The 27,000-nt window shown below is 39.3% G+C and overlaps 1 protein-coding gene across 1 annotated transcript in view; it reads left to right on the top strand.

The window, feature by feature from the left end:
• LOC120631881 (serine/threonine-protein kinase D1) overlaps window positions 1-16,733 on the top strand; it is a 98,857-nt gene extending 82,124 nt beyond the window's left edge. Inside the window, exons 3-18 of the mRNA XM_039901544.1 lie at window positions 1,317-1,461; window positions 1,816-1,960; window positions 2,854-2,988; window positions 3,937-4,081; window positions 8,068-8,318; window positions 9,451-9,590; window positions 10,061-10,140; window positions 10,863-10,992; window positions 11,331-11,463; window positions 11,635-11,811; window positions 12,492-12,673; window positions 13,094-13,324; window positions 13,684-13,867; window positions 14,183-14,365; window positions 14,993-15,188; window positions 15,518-16,733. Coding sequence (XP_039757478.1) covers window positions 1,339-1,461; window positions 1,816-1,960; window positions 2,854-2,988; window positions 3,937-4,081; window positions 8,068-8,318; window positions 9,451-9,590; window positions 10,061-10,140; window positions 10,863-10,992; window positions 11,331-11,463; window positions 11,635-11,811; window positions 12,492-12,673; window positions 13,094-13,324; window positions 13,684-13,867; window positions 14,183-14,365; window positions 14,993-15,186 — 2,433 coding nt within the window. The 5' untranslated portion in view covers window positions 1,317-1,338 and the 3' untranslated portion in view covers window positions 15,187-15,188; window positions 15,518-16,733. The remainder of the gene's footprint in view (window positions 1-1,316; window positions 1,462-1,815; window positions 1,961-2,853; window positions 2,989-3,936; window positions 4,082-8,067; window positions 8,319-9,450; window positions 9,591-10,060; window positions 10,141-10,862; window positions 10,993-11,330; window positions 11,464-11,634; window positions 11,812-12,491; window positions 12,674-13,093; window positions 13,325-13,683; window positions 13,868-14,182; window positions 14,366-14,992; window positions 15,189-15,517) is intronic.
• The last annotated feature ends 10,267 nt before the right edge of the window (window positions 16,734-27,000 follow it).

Raw genomic sequence — 27,000 nt, 5'->3', positions numbered from 1 at the left:
TAATGAAACTGTGACAGGTCAAATTATGTACATTTTAATTTTTTTTTTAAATCTTTGATCGGTACTGAAGCCAAGATTGTAGCTTTTATAATTTTTTACGCGGCGTTATAAGTTTTCGTGGACAAAGCTAGTACTTATAAATAGCCTTTTAATATACGAACCACTGCTGGACAAAAGCCTGCTCTACTGCAAGACTGAAAAGTAATAACATTTAAAAAAAAATGCTAGGTCGTATCCATATTTTCCTACCGACCTCTGGTAGCTAAAAAAATATAAAAAAATTGCTTTCTTAAAATTATACCTATTTCCCTCCTACTAGTAATAAACGTGGTCAAATGGCGGGGTCAAAAGTATGATATAATTAACAAAATAATAGGACATAACTATAATGTAGCTTCAATCTTAACATCTATAAAAAGTAAAAGAAATAGTTAGTAAAGTGTGTTATATAAGTAAACACAGGCTAGTATTATAATATAATTTTATTGAATCATGGTACTTTGACGACCTTCCTGGCTTCTGAATTTTCTCTGGTCTGGTCTGGTGGGGGGAGGCTTTGACCGTGGCTAGTTACCACTCTTCATACAAAAAGGATTTAGTGTTCCGGTGCGATATCGCATAGAAACCGATTAGGGGTATGACTACCACACCTACTCTCTAGCAGGTTAGACTGCATCATCACTTACAACCAGGTGAGATTACAGTCAAGGGCTAACTTGTACAGAAAAAAAAATAACTTGCTTTATTCAGTGAACAGCTACTAGGTGATACGTAGAAAATTTTTGAAGTCTTGCTAAACAAGTTTGAATGGCAACCGTTTGGTTTACATACTGTTTACAACTATTTGCTATTTTTGGCAAATTATTCCAAGAATAAGTAGTTCCAACAAGCTTTATCTTAATTTAAGACGCAGTAGTCATTTAACCTGGCCAAGATTAATTAGTTTCACCTTCACGAAAATTTAAACCGTTACATCACCTTGATGTCTGATACTGTTTGAGGAAAATGTTAATCGCAATCCGAGTTAGTGGATTTAAATTACATATTTAATTGTAGAATTAATGCCAGCGAGAAATACTACTAAAGTCGAGTGTTTTTAGATGCTTCAATATTAGTCTTGTACACAGTTCCTGTATGTTCTTAATTCTGTGGCCAGCGCATAGAAAAGCTTATGTTCACTGGTAGAGTGAACGAGAGAGACCCCGCTGCCGTAGCCCGAAATCTTGGTCGGACGAGATAATTATCTCTACTCGTTACTCGTATTTTTTGTATGAAGATTATGAGGTGGGCAAATAACTGACTGATGCTTCTCCCAGGCGGCGAGGCAGGCTGGCAGGGATGGAGGACGAGGTGACGTTCCTGTTCCAACTGGGCGTGCTGCGCGACGCGGTGGCGGCGCCCGCCAGCCGCCTCACGCTCGCGCACCTCAAGGAGCTGGCCGTCAAGTTCGTGCACGAGAAGGTAACGATCATTGAACACATTACTCGAGGACAGCTCCACTACACTCCACAGTGGAGTGTAGCAGTCCCATCAACATCATCATAACCTCCGCTCCATCTGCCCTGCTGTAGGTACATATTTTTTTGTAGGGAGTTTAAAAAACAATGGCCCCCGGTGTCCTGCGACTCGATTGATATTTTCTGTCTACCTCATTAAGAGTCGACCAACAATGCCAACTTATGGTAATGAAACGTGTTCTTCTTTTCAAAGAAGACAGATCATCTCCCATCATTGACTACTACCAGTGCCTAATGCAATCGATTAGCATAACATCAAGTAGCAAATGTAAACCCAATATATGTCCATCTTCCGCAGATCCCGGACAACGGCCTGAATCGCCTGTCAGACCGCATTCTGCTGTTCCGCCACGACTACTGCTCGTCCAACGTGCTGCAGCTCATCAACTCCGCCAGTGACGTCACCGACGAGACGCTCGTCGAGATCGTGCTCACCGCCAACCGTGAGTAATGTCGGCTTCTAAGCCATCCGAAGCCTTCTAAAGACATTAAGCAACACTTTGTGTCGTCGTATTAACGATGACGTATTAACGGTGAGACGATGCGTAAATATATTCTCCAGAGCATGGAGGAAATTTAATTGAATATTACCTAACTCATGGCGTGCCGCAGTTCCGTGGTAGCATTGCGATGAAGGGTCAAGACTGTTGAGTATCTGAGCAAAGTCACAGAAACATATATCCTATCAAAAACAGGCAGCATTTTGTCGCCTTTGATTATCGTGGCCCGAATCTATGGCTTCGAATTGGTACTTGGCAGAGCTCCCCACTAGTGAATACGGTACCTACTCTATGCTAACTCTGACCTGGTAAGGCTTCCTTTTCAGAGGTACTGAGTTCTATCCCCGGCACGAACCTCTTACTTTCTTCTTAGTTACGTGCGTTTTTAACTTAAGAAACAAAACGGTGAGAGAAAACGTAGTGAGCGTTGCTTGGAAGCACACCGCTCCGCTTTCGTCCCTCGCAAGAAGGAAAATTATTGTAAAAATATTGAAAAAGGTTAACTGCTGAGTTTCTGTCCGGCTTCTTCTCGAAATAAGCTGCCTTCCCAACCTATAGTTGAGTCACTATTTACAGGCAGATTTGATGTTTCAGAAGTAGAACATATATTAAGGCTTACTTGAAAAAAAAAAAAATTTGAATTATATTTTTGAGTGTTTAAATGCTGTGTGAAGTCTACCAATCCGCACTTGACCAGTTTGGTGGACTACGGCGTAAAGCCTCATTCTGGGAGACCCGTGGCCTATAGTGAGCCGTTAATGTAATGTGATTATGATGATGTTAACGTGAACTTAACCAACTACGTGCTCATGATGGCGTGTGCGCCGTGTCAGCAGCGCTGCTGTGCGACGGCGAGGCGCCGGCTCCGCGGCCGCACGCGCTGGCCGTGCACTCGTACAAGGCGCCGACGTTCTGCGACTTCTGCGGCGAGATGCTGTTCGGCCTCGTGCGCCAGGGGCTCAAGTGCGAAGGTGACGGTTTTATTTATTTATTTCATTAGATATACCAACGATACACCGTATTATCATTAATTATTTTACATTATAGTTCATTGTCCGAGTACAGTTATCACTTACAGGATACACAACATTGAAGTAAGTCCAGTTAAAAATAATTAAATTAAGTTAAAAGCAAAAATAGTAAGAATAAAAGAATTAATATTAAACAAATGGAAATAATGATTCAAATTAAAATAAAAAAAAAAAAATTGAAAACAATGAAAAAATAAATTTTGTTTATTTAACGAAAAAAGGAAGCGTTCGGTCTAATACTTCTTATGCGTCAACATCGACGAAAATGCATCTTGAATAGGCAGTCAATTGAAATGTGTCCATTGAATGATAATTTTTTATATACGACATCCTAGTGCCTACTTATGTCATTGTGGTTTAATATGTCGTTATTTGAATAAAATCAAATTATTGAAATTTGATTTAGATTTTCCCACTGGCATTGGCCCACGTGGACCTCCATTCCCAACGTAGGAATATCGAGAATTTTTATTTATAACATTTTTATTATGATATCTAAATCACTCTCAGCTGTGGCAAAGGTTGATATAAGTAATGTCAAAGCATTTGTTTAGTAGGTATACCAAGATTAAATATTGAAATTTGACTAGTACCTACTAGAACATTCTTGCTTGATGGAAAGCAATGATGAGTCAAAGTGCTTCACACCTTAGCGGTTATCATTTACCACCAGGTGAATTAGTCGGGAGTGTTCTAAGCTATGTTTAATGAAAATCTGTCCAAAATGGGCGCAGCCACAAACTGGCGGGTTACATATCTTTTTCGAAACTCCCTCAATATCAAGGACTTGACTAGTAGAATAACGTACAGTATATTGAAGTTCTCAGCCTTTTGAATGGTGTATAACGAGTGGAGCGGCAAACTGAAGTGTTTCGGGCGTGCCCGCAGGCTGCAACCTGAACTACCACAAGCGCTGCGCCGTGAAGGTGCCGTCCAACTGCGCGGCGGCCGCCAGCCGGCGCGCGTCGGCTCGCAGCCCGTCGCGCGCCTCGTCCGCCAGCCACGCCAGCGCGCCCGACGACTCGCTGGTAAGGCGCCTGGCGCAGCTGGTCACGGGCAACCACGCCGCCCGCCCGCAGCCGGCGACCGAGGGGAACTAGCTATTTATGCAACTGTTACGTCACGACAATTGACCTCGGCTCCTATTATTTGACAACTATCACACCTCGTCACGGGTAACCCTTAAAAGGTGGTTATCGCGCTAGTGACTATCGTTCTTAATTTTTTTAAACAAGGTTTATAATTTCGCTTAGTTCTTTAAACTATATAGCACTTTCAAGCATTCCGCCTATAAGGGCACTAAAGACTTCAAAACCCAATTTCTGAGAACCGGCCCTAATGAAATATAGTGTTAGATTATTTTTTATTGATAAAAGTTAGGGGGCTTACCTTATTCGCCAAGGACATTTTGACTCGAAAAACCTTGTATTATAGTCCACATGAAAATAAAGTACCTTTTCTTGCTTCCTGAAAATTGAGTAATTTTCAAATGTTCAGCCGTTCGGTATTTAAAACTGATGGATTTTTTTTATTTGCTACATTAATTAAACAAAGCATTTAAATTTATTTTTTTATTAGATCTTAAGTCGCTTGCACGTAATCTCAAAAGCTAGATCTGTATTTTAATTTTTTACTGTTTCAACATTCCATTTTTTATTCAATATTCTATATTTTACCAAGTTTATTGACTTGAACATATATACATTTTAAATTTAATGTGGGAATGAAATACTTACTAGATATAAAACGTGAATTATTTTATTGTAATTGAAATCACAAATAACGATGTCCTAACTACGATTTACACATTTCTCTTAACTCATCCAAATGTAACAGTCTAAAAGAAAGTTGATTCTTTTTTCAAGTTCAACTATTTTACTTATCCATCAAAATGCTTATGAATCTTTCAAGCTCTTTTCGAGTTGATAACTACACTCGGTAACTCCTGAACTATAGTTTGAAAAACTCACAGTTATTCATGAGATATTCAACCAACTAACAAAACCGGCGCCTCTAAACAGAACACCGCTTCACAGAGCATGAAGAGAAAACGTTCTATAATGTGCCACCCATGTCCATCCCTGGACATGGGTGGTGAACCTGGGACGTTAGTGGTGGTGTGCCTGTAATTACACCGGCACCCACGCTCTTCAGACTGAAACAAAGCAATGCGGCTTGGCGACAGAAATAAGCACGACGGGGCTACTTCCCGGCACGAGCTCTGTCACAAAAAGCTGTAATAAAACTATGACTGCTCGAGTGGTCCGTGTTCAATGATTATCCCGTCTATAACCGCCCTTGCGTAAACTTGAAATAGCTGTGATATAAACTCTTTGGAAATAATACCATTGTTTTTAGACTTGTAAATTTAGTTTCGAGATTTGTGTACATCGAAATTAGTGACAGTGTAGTTTTAAGGTTTTTTTATAGTCATAGAAATTTATGATTTTTACAGTATATTCCTACAAAAGTATTCGTATACAGTATTTTACAAATTATTTTTATAAACTATACAAGCATTTTTTTTATTCTTAACCAACAATGGGTGGTGGGTAGCATTGGAAAAAAATTGTAACGATTATTTTATTTGTTAATAAATTTAATTACAAAAACCTTTTGAGTTTTATTTTTCGTAACCCCATGGTACCCATCATCCAGTGCTTCGAACAATATAATTATTAAGTTATATGGTATTAGGGCATCACATTTCTATTTACATATAACTTCAAATTCCCTAAATTTCCGGTTAAATATTACTTAAACAACTGCGGACCAAACAACAACGGACTATCGAAAATCGGTTTTTAATTAAAATAAATCGAACATTCAAGCAACACAATTATCTAACTTAACATATTATTTCATTTGTAATGTGCTATTACACAATTAATTGTCTAAAAAATGATTAATTAGATAACTAACGCTTTTATTTTTTTAAACTGGAAATCATTACACTTGATTGTTGACACTCGTGTAGCATTTTAAAAACAAAGATAGGGCTGATTTTATCAAAAAGAAAAGTAGTTGGTTTTGTGTTATAATCTGACCATACAGCTAAACATACAGCTATAGACAACTATTAATTCTAAGGTCTGTGGGAATAGTAATCGATTATCGAATAAGTTCAAATACCTAACCCCTACTGTACTAGCTGTCAAAATTATCATCCTAAATTTGATGTATATTATGTAAAAATCGTAAGCCGCACATGATAATAATATGTTCCTGATTTACCGTTCAAACTAAGGAAAAGTTTGTACGAGTCTGAAGACTGCATGATGCAGATCCTTACCATTCCTGAGAAAAAAAATATTATTTATTTATTCAAAGGCCTAAAGAAAGCACGTTGAAGTGTACATACCAATATTACCATGGTATTATTACGGGTGAAGACAAAATCGAGTAGTTTCTGAGCTTAACTACCCGTTAGAACATAATTGGAATACCTACCTACCGATAGGCGGCCTAAAATTGCTATTGCTTAAAAAGAATTCGCCTCTTATATGTGTCCTATATATGGCCTTCTCAATGTAGAGGCTAGAGCAGTAGCTGAAAGAGTTAAGTAGAGCTTTATAATTTTTCTAAAGTCTAATTTTTTATTCCGTGGAATTTTGACATTTGAATTAATGAATACACTTTTATTGTACACCAAAGAAAAAAAGTAGTTACAGAGATATAAATACATATCAAGAGAGTACAATTTGACATTTCTTGGTAATACCAGAAATAAAAGAGTTCAGAGAAATGATACAACAATAGGTTATGAGTTATAAGGTTTAAACTTATAAATGCGTAAGTATGTACTGATAACTACTATTAGATAATTTTTCATCAGACTTTGTCATCTTCATCATCGTCAACCCATTACCGGCCCACTACAGGTCACGGGTCTCCTCTCAGAATGAGACGGCCAAATGTGCATTGGTACACTTCACACGCCATTGAGAAAGCTATGGAGAGAAGTATCTACTTTACCAAAAAATATCTTGTTTTACAGAAATTAAATGTTTTCTTGCAAATTATATTTTATTGATATATTTCCGGCGAAAAAGCTCAACTGGTCCTTGTTCCATAGCTAAAGATTATTGATAGCTGTATTGATAACTTAGCAGCTTCTAGTTTGAAATCACAAAATACTTGATATTTTCAAAGTTCAAGCGGTACAAAATTATTAAATTATGTTTATATAGACCTGACGTCATAATATTTAATTCGGCGTTTACTTGTCATGGTGGGACGCTAGATTTTGCAATTTAGTTTCTTGAAAATTAACTTGGAATATAAATAAAAATACTTTTTTCATAATACATGAATCATTTGTAATTTGACAAATACAATATTTTAGCAATTCTTTGTTACTGCCATCATGCCTTCTTTTTCTGAAGGAAATTAGCTCATGTACACCTGCATGGTTAGCATGGGCAGGGGACAATTATATCCCAGGGGAAAAGATAAAATTATATCTTCTCGCACAGCTATATCAGCTCTCAGAGCATTGGTGCACAAGTGGAAATAATATCCAAATAATATATGTGTAATAATAAAAGGGCATAAACTTCTCCTATTCCATGTTCCAGTACTTTAGCAGCACGGCTAGCATGGGCAGTGGACAATTATATTCCAGGGTAAAAGATAAAAATTTATCTTCTCGCACAGCTTTATCAGCTCTCAGAGCATTGGCGCACAAGTGGAAATAATATCCAACTAATATATGAGTAATAATAAACGGGGGTAAACTTCTCCTATTCCATGTTCCAGTTCTTTAGCTTTGAATTACAACAAGCAGGTGGACAAGTTAATTATATCCTTTGTCAGGGGATATCATTTTTGTCTCCTGTCTGTGCTAGCCCCGCAGGTGGACCAGTTAATTATATCCTTTGTCAGGGAATATAATTTTTGTCTCCTGTCTGTGCTAGCCCTGCTGAGGAGAGGGAGAGGGCTGAGAGCCCCCGGACTCGACGCCTCCCTATTGCCAATCTTAACAATAAAGGTGAGGCGGGGGCATACTGGTGCGTTGAGCGGCTCCGCCACTGTCCCGCAGGCGGGCGCGGCGGGCGCGCGGCCGGGCGCGTGGAGCGCGTCGCTGGGCATCCCGCACACGTTCCAGCTGCACTCGTACACGCGGCCCACCGTGTGCCGCCTGTGCAAGCGCCTGCTGCGCGGCCTGTTCAAGCAGGGCCTGCAGTGCGGCGACTGCCACTACAACGCGCACCGCAAGTGCCTGCCCTTCGTGCCCAAGGACTGCGGCGGCGAGATACGCGACCACCACGGTACGAGCCGCGGACCCCGCTGTCGGCGCACAATTCAGAACATCAACACAACCCGCTGGGTTTCTTGCCGGCTCTTCTCGGTAGAATCTGCCTTCCGAACTGGTGGTAGAGTCACTACAAACAGACGACTGACTTGACGTTTCAAAAGCGCCCATAAACTAGACCTACTTGAAATAAACAAATATTTGAATTTGACAGAAACATTCAGCCATTATTGCATACAATGCATTGTGTCCAAAAACAGAGAAAACGCCCCGGGCACTTCTCAATTCACACCCGCGGAATGTTGCTAGACAACAAACTTTTCCCATATTATGATAAACGTTTAGAACATTATAGGTAAAATAATTGCTTTCAACTGTGTGGAGTAGTTTTTGATGCTTCAATATTAGTCTAGCTTTAATATAGTTAGTAAAGTAAGTCATGATAGTTATAACTTAAAAAAAAAATCATATAAGCCACTCATAAGGTTACTTTAGATTTCAACCTTCTTTATTTAATACTTAGAAGTCGATTTAATTTTATCGTCCGCTTCATCATTATAAAACGAGGGCTTAACGACGAGATCCAGCCTCACTTGCGAGTCTTCTGTACAACAAAAAAAAGTGTCGAGACTCTTGCTTCAACACAAATTAAAAGCCGCTGTTTGTTGCGATTTTTTTACTTTGCCGTGGTCCGTACTTAAGAGAAAATTTTTGTTTTTCTCTTTTCAGTGGAAACAAATTTCATTCGCTGTTATTCCAAATTCATATTAATTTGTGGTGACAATGACAATAATTTGTTAAAATAAGGCCGCCTTTTGTGTTCTCCTGCTATCTTCTTGTTTCTATTATTTTTCTATTCACCCAACTTGTGTGGTGGTGTGCAAATAAAACGGCAAGACTTCTGAAGTAAATTTGACGGCCGACCGACGCAGTGGGCAGCGACCCTGCTTTCTGAGTCCAAGGCCGTGGGTGCGATTACCCCAGCTGGAAAATGTTTGTGTGATGAAATTTTCAGAATCTGTATTTTATAAGTATTTATGTAAATTATTCATAGAAATATTCATCAGTCATCTTAGTACACAAGATGGCGATGTGTGTATTGTCGTAGTATACTTATTTATTTAAATAACCTATACCCTGCACTCAAGGTGAGGGGCAGGACAGCTGCAGCACCAGCAGTGAAATATCGGAACCGCGCACCAACCTTGACGACGACTCCGACGACGCGGAGCTGGAGCACGAGCACCGCCACCACAATCACAATCACAACCATAACGATACCCAAGAGGTACGTCCTATGCCTAATGCTATAATCAGGGGCTTACTACAATTATCACTTATAGCAGTATTATTTTAATGTTGTTGACGTTTTGTTACCGAATTAGGTCAAGGTATGACATTTAAACTGTTATCTTATACATGATATTCCACAGCATTCCCTTGCTCCATAGACTTAGCGATTATCTGGAAGGCTTCTGAATCTCGCAAGGGCGTGATAATGCTTTTCCTATTTCCGTGTTAATTTTTCGTACTTTTCCACTTCTACGGTTCTGTAATATGAATGACTTGCCAGTTTCGCCATGGATCCATTCTTAGCATCAAGATTACCAGATAAACTGAGCTTGAACCATCTTTATGGATCATGAGTGCAGAATGTCGCTTAGTCATGAAGAGTATAATAGAATATAAAATCCAACAGTTGTTTCCACAGCATCTAGAAAGTATAATTACAGTCCATTACAAAATTACCTGTCGCAGGCACCGCTACGCTCGGCAGAAGAAGACGAGGAGCCTCAAAGAGACGTGATGCCCGAGCGAGCCGCCAGCAGACCCAGCAGGTGACCCAGCACTTTTATACGAAGCTTTGCCACGGGCTTGGTGGTGGAATCTGGTACTTTCTTGACTTTCAATTGAATGAAGTTATTCTTCTGAATACTTACTAATTTTATGCGTCTTTTTTACTTGTTTCTTTATTTATATAAAACAAAGTTTGGTCCTGCCTTACTTACGCGCGAGATTCAATTCGCGTCGTTAGTAACTAACGTCCTGGGTTACGTGCTGCATGTGACCGGTCGCAAGACACGCCCGTTTCAGCGAGATTTAACGATTTAACAATTGGTCGCACGTTAAACGCAAATGTCAACACCGCTGTGGAGGTAGATTGGACATTACGGAGTTGGCTTCGATTTAAACTTAACTCGATTATGGTATGGTGAGATAGAAACCACAATTTGTACAAAATTTCGACAGCCACCTCAAAAAAAATATAATTTTGGTTTAATCCTGTGACAACCGTTCGTTCGTTTTAACTCGGTAAAAAGAACTCAAATTTAAGATATGAGCCTCCTTTAAGTGTCCGATATATATTCCTAAACTTAAAACTTTAGATTTGTGCCAAATTTAATGAAAATTGGTGCAGTGGCTGGGTCGAACGTAGTTACTACCTATACTACCATAGGTATGCAAGTGTAGAAGGATTGTTGTGGAGAGCGTTGCGAACACCACCGAGCCCCCGCCAGCCGCCGAGCAGCGGCCGGGGGTCTAATGAGTGTGGTTTCAGCTCGTCGTCGTCGCCCAGCGCGAACATCCCGCTGATGCGCATAGTGCAGTCCGTCAAGCACACCAAGAAGCGCGACGGCCAGTGGCTCAAGGAGGGCTGGCTAGTGCACTTCACCAACAAGGACAAAACCGTGAGTGGCGCGATTCCACTTTTGATATCGGACTAATAATTACTTCAATATATTCTTGTGATCATTTTGTATGAACTTCCACAATTCCTCATTTGATATCGAGGTTTGCTTATTGGATTATCTATTACCAAAAATGCGTACGTACTACCAAAAACTACATCGAACCTAAATACTTGAGTGCTACCAAGAGTAAATTGCTCCAACCTAGACCTTATCAGAGCTATCAGACATCATATTTGACATGCGCAAGCCAATCTAGATATTCCTGTTTTTTTTAAACTAGATTGGCTTGTGGTAACTAGATTTTGTAATGTTGTATCATGAAAGCAATGTTGCAGATCAAGCGTCACTACTGGCGACTGGACAGCAAGTCTATCACACTTTTCACATCGGAGCAAGGCACCAAGTATTACAAAGAGATTCCGCTCAATGAGATCTTGGCCGTGGACACGGCAAGACAGCCGCACTCAGGTCAGTTGTTGACCACCTCTCTCTCTCTCCCCTCCACTATTTATTGTAAACTAGCTGTCCCGATTTATTTTAAAAATGCGTTTTCATATATTGTGAATATTTCAGTTTTTCTAAAAGTTTTCCAATTGACTTTTTCCTTAAAACTTCATTGAAATGTCGTGTCTTGTGCAGACGTGATGCACTGCTTCGAGCTGCGCACCGCCAACGTGGACTACCTGGTGGGCGTGGACCCCGCGTGGCAGGGCGCCGGCACGCCGCTGCCGCCGCCCGACTCCGGCGTGGGCGCCTACCTCGCGCGCTCCTGGGAGACCGCGCTGCGCCACGCGCTCATGCCGCACACGCACTCCGGTACGTGTCCGCTCGTGCGCTGCGGGGTGCATGCACTAAGCACGCATTACCTACACGTGGCTTATCGTGAAAATTTTTAGCTCGACAGAGAAAAATGTACGGTGGGGCGTAAGTACTTACCCAGAATTAAAAACCCTAGGCCCGCAATCCAATACTTTTTAACAGAACACCTTAATTTACTGTGATGGAGTCGCTAGCCACTTGCTGGGCATCCAGGGCTGTTCCCTGCTCGTTTCTTCAATTAGCGGATGTAATACGGTGCGTGCGAGTCGATTCGGGCCAGCGAACAGAAAGAATTGAGTCAATGGTTACGTCAATACATTAACCCAAGAGCTACGGGGTCCAGATACAACACAGCGATCAAGCATCAGACAATCATGGAATCCTACGGCGCCCGAACACTTCGTATTAAAGTGAGCATACACAGATGGTCTGGATGATAGAACAATGTACTCGAACTTTTTGCGTTGAGAAAAATAAATATTAACATAAGTAATATCTAGAGAACTCATTGTTTTTGTAATGTGCAATAGTGCGCGGGAAGGTAGACCGGTCAAATGATCTTAGTTTTTTTTAACGTGCGGGTCGGAATGTTGTTAACTAATTTGCGACCATTTCTGCAAGAGTAAGTCTTGTTAGAAATATTGAATGTTGTTCAAGAAAACCGTGTTCTATCGTAGCAGAGGCAAACCCATCCAGCGCAGGCGCCGCGGGCGCGGGCGGCGCGGCGGGCGCGGGCGAGCGCGTGGCTGAGATGGCCCAGCTGTACCAGATCCACCCCGACGAGGTGCTGGGCTCGGGGCAGTTCGGCATCGTGTACGGCGGCATGCACCGCGACACCGACCGGCCGGTGGCTATCAAGGTAACCCAGACCAAGCACAGACTTGTTGTCCACCTTCTTCTTCTAGTAGAAAATTTGAAGGTCTACTCGTAGTCCTAGTTTAAATTTAACAGTGTTGCCCTCGAGCCTCGATGCAGCTGTAAATAAATAAACATACTACGACAATACACACATCGCCACCTAGCCCCAAAGTGCATAGCTTGTGTTATGGGAACTAAGATGACTGATGAATATTTGTATGAATAATATACATAAATACTTAGAATATACATATAAACACCCAGCACTGAAAAACATTCATGCTCATCACACAAACATTTTTCAGTTGTGGGAATTGAACCCACGGCCTTGGACTCAGAAAGCAGGGTCAGTGCAAACTGCGCCAATCGGCCGCCAATAGACCTACTCCTTCCGGATATTAAACAAACAAATTTCTTCTAGGTTATAGACAAACTCCGGTTCCCGACCAAGCAAGAAGCACAGCTTAAGAACGAAGTGGCGATTCTACAGAACCTATCCCACCCCGGCGTGGTTAACCTTGAGCGGATGTTTGAAACTCCTGAACGAATCTTCGTTGTGATGGAGAAGTTAAAGGGCGATATGCTGGAAATGATCTTGTCGCATGAGAAGGGTCGGTTAACGGAAAGAATTACCAAGTTTATAGTTGCACAGGTTAGTCTCTATTTAAGATAACATTTCTTAACATTGATAAAAACTTTCATAGTCGGAGGAGGGAACGCCTTATCTCTTAATCTTCCGTCAGATTGTGCATATCTGCTAACCCCGCCGCAGTGTCAACGGATGGCGGAGAAAAGGCAATGCATTACCAGATGTTGAGTTATACGGTTCGGAGAAATCCGGAAAAGTTGACAGTACCTGGACATCGTTGTGACTGATATACTCGTAAGTCCGTGTTCTCCCGAGGGTCAAGGGTGACTTAGAACACGAGTGTTTGAAAAAAATCAATTAACAGTTTTTGACCACTAACATATTTAGGGACGCTTATTTAAAATATATTTTTTTTTTGACAGATCTTAGTAGCGCTTAAACATCTACACGAAAAGAACATAGTGCATTGTGATCTGAAGCCAGAAAACGTGTTGCTGTCGTCGGACGAAACGTTCCCACAAGTGAAGCTTTGTGACTTCGGTTTCGCGCGGATCATCGGCGAGAAATCCTTTCGGCGTTCGGTCGTCGGAACTCCTGCGTATTTAGGTTAGATAAACTACTGTTAATTCTTTATAGAATCCAAATGAGAATTTTGTGGGATTATTTGTAGACTAAGGCGTGATTGAAACCTTCTTCCAAATATTTCATTTCAATTTCTCATGGTGTCAATATTCAAATCGACCATAGGCGAAAAAAAAAAGTATAAAGTACATACTCTGGAATCTTTTTGTTGTAAGAAACCTTTGACCTTGAATTAATACTTAATGTCTAGAATTATACGCAAAGCGGCCTTCTATTGAATCGTGAATTCACATACCTCTCGTGTTGTGCGAGTCGCTTACATAGTTCGGTGCTCCCCAGCGCCCGAGGTGCTGCGCAACAAGGGCTACAACCGCTCGCTGGACATGTGGTCGGTGGGCGTCATCGTGTACGTGTCGCTGTCCGGCACCTTCCCGTTCAACGAGGACGAAGACATCAACGAGCAGATCCAGAACGCCGCTTTCATGTACCCGCCCGCGCCGTGGCGGGAGATCTCTTCGGATGGTGCGTAAAACTAACAGCACAGACAAGAGGCGTTTTTTCCCCGGGGAAAGGACAATCTGTTTATGTTCCTTCACAGTTTAATCCACTCTTCAAGCATGAGAGCACGCGGGGAAATAAAGTGTTACGCTAATAGCGCGGCGATACGTTGTAGTTTGCATATTCCGTGTTCCGCGGTCTACATTTTATTGTATCCAGATTACAAGCTGGATTTAACCTAAATACCATAACGCACTAAACTAACTAAACTACGCAATTAATGAATGCCTAGGGCTGGTTTACGCAAACGCTGCTGGCACCATTTAAATAACCTTGCAGTCCTTTTCACGTTAGTCGGAAGCAATGATAAAATTATTTATTTTATGGTTCAACCGTAAATAAACTAGGAACTTCTTAAACATGCATGCCAACTCAAATAAAATAATACGTAAAATTCAAATATGCGGGACTTACATCTACTTAAGCTTGTGATGATAGTAATATGAGCCCAACAACCTACATCGTACAGCTCTAAAACCATCTCTCTTATCAAGAGTATGACGGTAAGAGAGTATTAAATACATGCGGGACTTCTAAAGTTTTGACCTTGAAATGGAAGCGGTGCCTGTAAAGCCCGGTCGCTCGTTGCAGCGATTGACCTCATCAACAACCTGCTGCAAGTGAAGCAGCGCAAGCGCCTGTCGGTGGACAAGTGCCTGGCGCACGCGTGGCTGCAGACGCGCGAGGCGTGGGCCGACCTGCGCGCACTCGAGCGGCGCGTGGGCGCGCGCTACCTCACGCACCCGAGCGACGACGCGCGCCTCGCCGAGCCCGCCGCCCACTGACCGTGAGTGCCTGCGGACATCCTCCGACAGCTTGCCCAGTGACGCGCGGGGCGTGAACCCACCTGCGCGCGCTCGAGCGGCGCGTGAGTTCATACCACCGCGGCGGCCATCTTGGATAAATTGGTCCAACTCCCTCGATATGAGTATCAAAGAAAGAGTTTGGCTAGTAGGGTACTACCACCACAAAGTGGCACTTTTTTTTTAAACCTTCAATATGGGTATCAAATGTAAGGGGTTTTATTATTTTTTTTAATTTGATTTGTATCATATCTACGTATTACCACTACAGTACGAACAATTTATTTAACGGTACATTATTTGTCCACAACAGAGGCCCCCTCGCGAGCGGGGAGCCGGCTCCGCCCTCCCCGCCCACCAGCTGCTTGCGTGCGCGCTGGCGCAAGCTGCTGGTGTACGTGCGCTAGCGCGTGCCCCGCGCCGCGCGGCTACGACTATTTTTGGCTCGACTACCGCGGGGATGCGAAGCTAGATGACCTGCCAATAGCTACACTCAATAATAATTGACATCTATTGCTAATACTGTATAATTAAAAAAGTATAACTGACATCTATCATTAATACTGGATTGACTGTTCCTCATTGGAAGCACCAAATCGTCGCTTATCTTATGATACCGTGCAAGTTCCAAAAGCATAGTTTTTAGTGTCTCTGAAACTGTTTTAGTGTTTTCAGTAATTCTAATTTTAGTCCCTTGGACACTGGTAGATTACAGCTCCATTTTTGACAATTCTAAAACTAAATTCAAATGTATTAATGGCTCGTTACAGGTCAAGTTAGATATAATTACATGTCACAATGATATATTGCCTTTGCCTTTTAAAGCATTTTGAAAAACTAAATTTAATTATTAAAAATATCACCATAATTATCAACATAATTTTGCTTTAAGCATTGTAGCAAACTGGAAAGCGTTTCCATCAGAGCCAGAAAACAGTCATACAATTTGAGCTGTCTTATTGGTTGAGTTCAAAGATATGCAGCGTCGAACAGCGCGTTTACAGCTGTTAAAGCATTTTCCCTCTTATTGTTAACTAATCATGCTACTCGCTCGGTCAGGGAATATCGCGTAACATTTGAATGTAAAAGAGACTTGTGTCGTGAGATATAAATTTATTATTACTTGACAGTGAGAGAGAGAGAGAGAGCATACCAGTTAATGTGATGTGAGGTTAATATTACAAAATAAAATAACTGCTATATTATAAGGATAACACATAATATAAATGAATTGTTACTTAATAAATAATTAATTACTTGAATAACTATGTGTAGCTGTTACAAAATGCGTGTTAAGTGAAATTTCTTTGGCGCTTAAGGGTCAGTTAATGAAAAGGATGGGTTTTTTTTCATACGCATCTTTCGAGCGCTTGAAAATAAACCAAAGAAGTTTCACTTCCTTTACGTATATACAGTTATTTTAAATGATTTTAGATTTTACTTGATTTAACTTTACAGCATTCCCTCAGCTTCGGTCGCTTTACTTTGAGATTTTAATTTATTTTTAATAGGCGTAATGTGTTTGTAAGATTTGTTTATAGATTTATTATTTTTTAAATAAGTATGTAATATATATATCGTGTATACGAACACAATTTATTAAGTTAATATTTTTTTATAATTAACATTCATTGTGACAGGTCAAAGCGTCAAGTGTGCAAGGTCAAGGCGTGTGCAACTTGCACACGCCTTGACCTTGCACAGTGCACAGTGCAAGTGCAATGACACTGTCTGTATAGAGTGCATTTTGCCCAGAACGTCATATTGCAGAAGTTTTAGTCCAGATGTGATAACCTGATAATGCCTCGGGAAATGTGAACTGCCAACTTGCCTACTTCCAATTATTTCCTGAAATAAAGGCCTCTCCCAACGGGAGGACGTCTGCCGACGTCGGCAGACGAGTTGGTGATCGCAGTAGATGGTAGTAGTAGCACGGAAAATGCTGAGTGGTGAAAACTGTATTCTTATAAAAGAAGAAATAATCAGTTGTCCGAAGTTAGCATAAAACATTTTCTAAATAATTTAATACAAAACAATAGTCGGTAAAAGAAATCAAATTTTTTATACATTTTGCCTTCAAGGTCGAATTACCATTTACCATGCATAATGAATTTTAACAATTTTATATTAAACTAGGTTAGATAGGTGCAATGTATATATATTAATAAGATATACGTTGTTATATCTCTTAATAAGTTCAAAGTTTGTATTAAACGTAAGCTTATAGAAAAGTCCTATTATAGTATAAAAGACTACGTAAACGATAAAAAAGCTTGGGTGTAAATTATTGCTCTAACCAGGTTGCTCTTCTAATAATTTAAAATTACATTGTGAGATGGCGATAACAAAAAAAAAAAAAAAAAAACACCCGGCTAAGTTTGTTGTGGGCTTCTTCTTAGACCGGGACGCGTTTGGAACCCTCGGAGCTTTAGTTTTAAGTTTACGAATGTGGTTATCGCCGTCATCTCACTACCGTGTAATTCTTATGTACGCATCAAAAGTGCCACCTGTGGGCCTACTTGAATAAAGATATTTTTGACTTTGACTTTGACTTTATAGCTAAAGCAATTTAACTCTCTCTAATATAATTAACTGATTACTTCCGATATGAAACATAACTCTCGCTCGCTCGAAACATTTGACTAAACAGGATGTTATTTTGGAAAAAAATACATATAGAAAATCATATAAAATACATGTAGTATTTTTTATGATTTTCTATACCTTTCTATGATTTCTTATAGGTACCTTTCTTTATTACTAATAGCAAAACTAAGGATTTTGAAAAAATCTGATACGCTTAGAGTCAAATCGTTCCACTATCATTGCTAACGATTCTTTTGACAATACAGGTTTTTTTATCCGTATAGACTCTATTATTCCAATATTTACGAAATAATAACTAATAAGTAATAATTTTCTTCTTCCATCTTGAATATATATATAGGAGTTGTTAAAGGGACTTGTGTCTAAAAGAAGGGCCTAAGTAGTTTTAACGTAGTATTTTATTTCTGATTTATTTATGGTTATTATTTTTTCATTTAAGTATACGCACGAGAGAAACGGAGCGTTAAATGATATCAATATTGACTTTACCTTTTTCCCTTAATTATAAATTCCATTTGCAGCTCGTTATAAAACAAACAAATTATACAATAACGTATACAACAAGTACATTATAGGTAAATGCACAAAATAAGTAGAAATAAAAGAAGTTTAAAATATAAACTGATTTACGTTGTTAACGTACAGCAACTACGCTCCAGGACAATGTATCGTTTAAAACAAGGCAGGACTAGTATTTTTCCTACTTTAACACGACAGGTGATGTCAAGAATCACCTCGCGATTTCGGCCTGGATCCTTGCCTGACTTATGTCCGTATATATTAGTTAGGTTGAAACTGTGTCTGCTTACCAATGCAGACTCTAGTGACCATAATGTTCCTTATATAATGGACCAATAAAACACTTTGCCAAAATAGCAGCGAATTAACACTGAGCCAATATAACACTTGATCAGTATAACACTGAGCCAGTGTAACACCAACTAATATAACAAAGCCAAAATAACACAGAGCCAATATAATAGTAAGCCAAAATTAAGCCAATTTAGTATATTGTGATTATAAAGAATCTTCCAAAATATTATACCATTTTGGGACATTTTTATTTTGCAGTGCCAACTAATCTAAGTGATTTTTTAATTTATCATATTTATATACAAACGAACGATGTTAATTCAGTTGTGAACAATTCCTTAACTCAACTGACATAAATAAAAGTAGTGTTGTCCTTTTCACACTGTAGCAAGCGAGAGCACTGCTCTATAGAGCTGTCAGTTTAGTTTACAGAATTAGCAGCTAAAGAAGTACTTATGTTATTTTATGTACTTATTTATTATTAAAATGTATACGAACAGTCTACGGCATGCTAACAGTTGAAAAGTAGAAAGGGTGAAAAGTGTGTAGCAGGTTTCATAAACTGAAAAAGCGCTATTAAATTTTATTTATCTTAAAATATTTTATTTTACTGTGATCTTTTTTTCAATGCAAACTTCCGTTTTCTGTGATCTCTTTTATATTTTATTATATGATAATAATATTTATAAAACAAGTCTCCATTTTTTATTATCATTTACTAGATTTTAATTTTTGTACACAACCATGTTTAGCATTATAGTTTAAGTATTTGCCACAATGCGTAATATAAGTGAAATGTATCTACAGCTAAATAGTAATATATTAATAAGGCGGATAACTGTAATTCTAAATAATTATACAAAACTTTTGAAGACCCATATTATAATAGAGGGCTGTGAGAATCAGAAGCATTACATATTGTCTTTTCTTGGTACAACTTGCATAATGTCGGCTTAACAAACTTATTGTGTTTAAAGACTCCTACAGGCTACTTCCTTTAATTCTAGGCACATGAGCCGTCAGATTAATGGACATGTTGCATGACATGATCCTTGCATGCCCTGCAAAGCTCTGTTTATCAGCGATGGTTTTCCACCTACCGTCCGTCAATTATTACTATTAAAGTAAATTAAAAGGTAAAATTTTTCTACAGACAAACCCAATCAAATTATGTGTGCAACCCAGAGATCAAATCCTAGACGTGATCCGTAGATACAATTACTAATCGCAAGACTAATGAGGTCGGAACAATGCGCAAAACCAAACCTATATCAGCTGTTGGGTACATAATTCGGTGCACAAATGGCAAACATGTATTTGATTGGGGTTTATAATATCATAAAGGTGGGTACTGACTGGTTTTACGAGGTGTTATGTACAATACATAGCGAGCATGGTGCGTTACGCCGTTTCCTAAATTCCAAGTAAACACGCTCTTTTCGAACTCTTTGCTCTCCCGTGCTCAAAATTCATTGCCACACGTAGACTTAGTGCTAGATTTGATCGCTCGCAATTGAGGAGTCGTTTTCGGCTTTATAACTCTGTACCTTCAAAGTAAAATGGACCTAATGCTACTCGATTTAGAGTCGTCAGTCCTGGACTTCTTATTTTTGTTTTACGAAAGTTCTATTACAAGCCCGAGCTAAAGTCCAAAGGCAAACTTGAGCTTTAAAACAATGCTAATAAGACCCATGTTACCCTGATGTCCTAGTATTATCATACTCGAATCGACTCTTGTACTAACCTTAAGACGTCTGGCGACGAAATTTATGCCAAGTGCGCTTTTGATGCATCACTTCGACGTACTGACAGAAGCGCGTATGTTCTTACACTCAAAGGATTCGCCAGAAAACCGAAATTGCTCCCTCGCTCGTTGCACGCTGCGAGACGCTTGTTTCCCGTACTGACTACATACGCTCGCTGCGTTACATTACGCGTCGTAACACTGATCTGTACCCACCTTAAGATTACTCATTATCGCACTTAGAAATACTATCAATTTTATGTTATAAATGTTTTGTTAAGCCGACGGAATGCTCAGCTCCTCTTATAGCTTTGACTTCCATTCCTACCATGTAAATATCAATAGTTATTATCTATTAGGACGCAGCAGTTACTGCCTGTCTTAAATGCTACGTCCACATTTTTGTATGTTTTTATGTTATCTACCCGACTGTAATATCCTATTCTAAATTAGCTTAGGACGCTAATTCTATATTGACCGTTCAAAATTGGCAGACCTTGTGTGACAACATTCACCTACGTACTTCAAAATATGCATTTAATTCAGCGTTGATTTGAATCCTATATAGACAATCAGGGTTCACTCTCTAGTCTGATCTGGTGGCATGGTAATCAGGTTAATTCTAGTGATTTAACGTTCCGGTACTTTGAAACACCGCATAGCATTATTTACTAGATAAAAGTTCTTCAACGGAAGAACACCTCTCTCCTATATATATTTTATTTTATTCCAGTACAGGTTAGCTCTTGGCTGCAATCTCACCTGGTGGTAAGTGATTATGTTAGCGGGCTAACCTCTTAGGGAGTATGTCAGTCATACCCCTAATCGGTTTCTATGTGACATGCACCGGAACACCAAATCGCATAACGGCACGTCTTTTTATTTTTATTTATTTATTAAGAGCACTAACAACATGCATATTATAAATTTTTAAACATAGCACACACACAAAAACATGGACTGATGTGCACGTCAATTACAAGTGCACATAGCATTGACAAAGCGTCATGTTAACTTAATTTGACAAAAATTTAACTCACCGATAAGAGTCCGATGCCCGGTATCTTTTAAGATAACTCGTATTTGTTGATAGTATGGTAACTAGCCACGGCCAAAGTCTCCCACCAGACCAGACCAGAGGAAATTCAGAAATTATAAATTCCCAAATTGGACCTGCCCGGAAATTAACCCGAGACCTCCTACCCCTCCTTCACTCACACTATTGAATGTGGACGTCGCCTTACTTTTCGTACTTCCCATTGTTAGTAATAAACAAGGCCTGTTTGGACCAACTCAATTACTATTAATTAATATTTTAAATTTAAGGATCGCTTCGTATGAACTGGCGAGGGTTAAGACGTGGCGCGACGCTTCTCGCTTCAATGGCATACACTGTGTTTTATACCAGCAAGACTATTATGTATCTCATCAACTGACACCAAATTTAGATAGCCACTGAATGTTCATCATCATGTCAACCCATTACCGGCCCGCTACACGGGTCTCCTGCCACAATGAGAAGGGGTTAAGGCCGCTGGCCCAGTGCCGATTGGTGGATTCCACACACCTTTGAGAACATTATGTAGAACTCACAGGCATGCAGGTTTCCTCACGATGTTTTCCTTTGCCGTTGAAGCAAGTGTTATTTTAATTACTTAAAACGCACATAAATTAGAAAAGTTAGAGGTTCGTGCTGGGATTCGAACTAGACCCCCCGAAAGTTAAATCGAGTTCCCACCCACTGGGCTATCAGTGAAATTTGTAAATAAAGAGCAAAGAATTATTAATATAGGTACATTACGTAATTCTATCTGCCAACCGAGTTGAAATGAACTCCGTTGGAAATTTAGTTTTGGATTTAACAAGTTTTTTGGTGTAACTTTCCACAGTGGCTAGCTAAAGGTACCTATTAACAGAACGGAATCGGCCTTAAGGACGGCTTGGCTAGGCTAATTTGAAAAAGTTTTATTATAATGTATGATTAGAAATACTTCAGATGTGGTTCATGCAAGAATAAACTGAAGTGTAAAAGAATGTGTGCGCGCCCCGTCACTAGTGCCGCTGTGTTATATTAAAAACGCTCCTTATATTATTTAGAAAAAAAAATGTTACATTTATTTTTAGGTCGTGATTTCAGGGATCCAATGTATTTAAATTAAATAGGTTTATATAATAGATCCACGCATGTTAAGAAGGTATGTCGTCGATGTCTTAAATTATGACATGGAAAATTGAGAGAGATTGTAATTAAAATATTATCGTTTTTTTTTTATTTATATCAATATAAATTGTGTAACACTCGCTAGCAATCAAATGGACTAAGGGCGAAACCACAACACTGCGATGCGTCGTCGCATCGCAAAAACGATGCCGCAACGCAATGCGATGCGCAACGCAAATATTTCATCGCTAACGTCATCGTATGAGAAAATTACGGTCATTAATGTAAATTAAGATATAAATTCCTTAACTATACTTCTACGCCTCTGTTTTTAAAAATTTATCTAATAAAGGTAGTACGTCATCGCGTCACTAGTTTGCACGGCACCGCGTCGGAAATTTTTACTGTGCGTTGTGCGACATCGTAGAATCTTGCGATCCGACGACGCACCGTAGTGTTGTGGTTTCGCCCTAATACCTACATTATTGGAAAGCCTATAATTTCTGCTTCAGTACAGATAATAATTTAATCATTATTATGTTTTATTTCCATTATCTGCGATAACAATATGTACCTCCATATCTATTTAAGAAAAATAAATAATTATCAATTATAGTAGGTCATCCCTAGATAGTTTTAAGCTGGAGTCGTGGGTTTTACTATAACTTATAAAACAATCTTCGCGAATGTATTTTTAATTGAATAGATATATAGATTTGATACAAAGCATCTTTCCAAGCGGGCGTCGGTTTTGTTAGTCGATTTGGTTGCAAGCGAGTTTAGCTGCCTAAAGATATATTTAATGATATAGTTAGACTCTAAAATGTTTAATAATATAACCACAGAAATAAGAACATACAGAACCCTCATTCAGCCATTATAGCATGCAGTGCATTGTGTCCAAAAACAGTGAAAACGCCACGCGCACGTCTCACTTCTCAACCGCGGAATAATGCTAGCTCACAAACTTTTTGCATTTACCCTATTTCATGGTAAACGTTTAGATAATTAGAGGTAAAATAATTACATACCGCTAAATGGAATGAAGTTTCTAACCACTTGTTCCGGATACGCTACTAAAGTGGAGTGGTTTTTGATGCTTCAATATTAGTCGTGCACACCGTGTTCTGTATGTTCTTAATACTGTGAATATAATAAAAGGGCACTAAAATTATTAACTATGCGTAATTTTTTTGTTTAATGTGTAATTTTATGGATTTTTTTAACTTGAAAATAATTTACAAATGATTATATATATATAAGTTAGGTAGGTACGTCGTAATGAGATTTTTTTTTAAATTTTAGCAATTCCACAATAAATACCGTTTTGGTTTTGAAAAAATTGAGTTTGATTACAACATGACGTATAATGTCTTAACTATTTCTTGCCTGGTGGAAAGCTTCGGCCGAAATAAACACCGATCTATAAAACAACAACAATAACCGATGCCGCGTCTTGTGATTATTTTAAATAGAATAAATAAAATAAAAAAGCCTTTATTCTGAATAGTATTACAATTATATAAATGCTTTACTTACATACTAATTTAAACATTTACGTTTAAGCCGCTTCTACGGCGTAGGTTTCAAGTTTCGCCAAAGCTTTCTGTCGCGAGCCTTTCGCATCCAATCCGGTCCACACCTCTGGATGGAAAATATGTCGCCCCCTGTTTCTTTGTCGTTCTTCTTTCATCGTTTTATTTCTTGGAACCCATTCCGTCACTTTTTTAGTCTACCTCTCTAGTTGCAATCGGGAAACATGTCAACAACAAGGTAAGGTACTATTTTTAGGTACCTATCCATTGAATGCGCCAATTGTGTATAAAATAATTTTTAACTCACGTAACCGCTTAGTCAATTTTTTCTTGCTTTTCTTACAATGCTAATAATAGGTACCTAATTCTTAGAGTAAAGTAGATGTGTTATAAAAACAAAAAATATCGGTTGTCTGTAAAGTCGGTTTACTGACGATAGTTGAACTTGACAACGTCATAAGAAAATACTGATGGAATGGTTGCATTTTCAAAAGAAAATTTTAATTAATATAATAATAATAATTTTATAATAATAATAATTTTATTTGTTTGATAGATATTTTGTATGGATAGAGAAGGAGGGAAATGGAAATCACAATTAAATTGATCAAGTTACATTTATTTGTACGCATAAATACAATTATTTAATTTTTTTTTGCTGTAAACAATTGACACCACATTCACTTTTCACTGCACTTCATACTTGACGAAAACATGTAAATGTATAGCAGCTGTCCACGCGGACGCATCGCTCACTCAAGTAGGAGAGAGACAGATGCCGAACGCTGCCAAACGCAGAGGTCGATTATGCCTCTTTGTCGCTCGTTCCGCGCTCTCGCTTGTACTTCAAGCCTTAAATGGAACGTGGTAACGCCGCATGAGTCATGTTTTTTCGTGCGTACAGCCGGCTCCATCGAATTATAAGACGTTGTCACCTCAAAAAAAACGTGTGTGTACTTATGTACACGCGTTAGCAATTAAGTATACTTCTTTAGCGCAACAAGACAAAAATCTTTTCAAATTTTTTATCTTACACCTTATTCTACGTTTGTGGAGTAAACGAAACTAACAATAGAAGGTATTAAATACTAAACATTATAATTTGAGATCGGAAGAAGCGCGCAGACTTTGACAATTGAAAGCATACACTGTCAAACCTTTTTTGAAAACTAAAATGTCGACTATAGCTAACTTCAGGGCGTCGGTTTTTTTGTGGCAGTGTGCGCGCGCACTTCGTAAAAAGTGAACTGGCGGACGTTGTCTTTCTCTCTCACTCGGTTTCGCAACTAGGTATATAATTTCGCGTATAATACGCGTATAATTTCACTCCCATGTTTTTTTTTTCTTAATGCCGCTAGACAAGTACAACTTCAAAAACAAACACAATAAGAAAAGGTTGCCTTCATGTAAGTGTGTTTTTATTATCTTCGTAACAATCGAACGAAGTCCAATTCCGCGCTCACTTGGAAGGTAAAGCTAAATAAGCTGACAAAAAGCTTGGTGTGCTAAACAGAGCAAAACTTTACTTTGCGTCAAAGCATAGACTCCGAAGCTCTATAAAGCGCAAGTAAGACCTCAAATGGAGTACTGCTCGAATCTTTGGGCTGGGGCACCTCTTTACCAACTCCTTCCATTTGATCGTATACAAAAGCGGGCAGTTCGACTTGTAGACAATCCCAAATTGACTTGCAGTTTGGAGTCCCTGGGGCACCGAAGAGATGTTAGCTCCCTTGTGACTGCTGTCGGACACTACCTACCTATATGTTTATTGTTGTACGTTTGTATATCATTACTTTCTGCACCGCCTTCTCACACTAGTATTTTATATTCGTCGTAATCAGATAACAGCTGCTAACTGTGAAACAGTTTATCACATCTTCGCAGCGAGACAGCTCACGGATCGGTGGCTCCTAATGATTTGAACGTGTACGAAACCGAGCAAACTAGGGTTGCCTTTTTACTATAACAGTAAGATTTTAATTTAATTTCACACCGCCACGTGGATCTGGTGAATAATAAGTACGAATCAGATTGGTTCGACACTCGGGCTGGGCCAAAAATTGGTAGGTACGTTTATTAAGCTTTTCGAAAAGAATTTCTCCTTACCCTGACTTAAGAAATTAGCACTGTCCAAGGTCCACCACCGTGACACTGGTGGACACCGAACTGGTGGAAGCAATTTAGGAATTTATAATTTCCAAATTTTCCCTAGTCTGGTCTGAGGCTTCGGTCGTGACAACCTATACTTAGACAAAATCGTGCCGCAAAACGATTTAGCATTCCGGTACCGTGTCGGTGAAACCGATTTAATAGGTAGGGGAGTTTAATAAAACTGCCATAACCCCTGACAGTTACTTATACTGCATCATCACTTCTAACCAAGAGAGATTGCAATCAAGGTCTAACTTGTAGTAGAATAAAAAAAATAAGATCTCGGTTGCTAACACTTAGGTGCTTGTGACATAACCGTTCTTGGAGCAGCGGTATGTCCGTAAATCCCTATATCTAATGAAAAAAAAAGCCTCTAGCCAGCAATGACACAATCATAACTTATAATCAACTTCTTAAACTTCTACTATCATAAAATTAAAGAAATCACAACCGGACGTTGATTACTTTCCCGATTGAGAGTTTTTGCTCTATCCTGTAGAAACGTGCGGGTTACTTGTATTTTTGCAGGTACGCATGCCGGTATACAGTTAATAGGGTCTCCACTATAACTTTACGTTTCTCAATGTTTTAGTTCCTAGGCAAGTTTCAGTGTGTTCTTAATGTGTCGGCGAACCGAATAAATAAAATAAAAATAAAACTATTGGTATCCATATATGGCCTATTTTAGGCCCCGCTTTGAATCGAACTCAGATACCTCAGTATACCTTGCCAACGCTGCACCAATATGGAATCTCGCTTGCCGGACAAGTCATAACCCTGAGCTC

The sequence above is a fragment of the Pararge aegeria genome, chromosome 19, assembly GCF_905163445.1.
Source record: "Pararge aegeria chromosome 19, ilParAegt1.1, whole genome shotgun sequence".
Lineage (NCBI taxonomy): Eukaryota > Metazoa > Arthropoda > Insecta > Lepidoptera > Nymphalidae > Pararge > Pararge aegeria.
The sequence above is the reverse complement of the archived record's forward strand: the minus strand, read 5'-3'. Positions and strand labels throughout refer to the sequence as shown.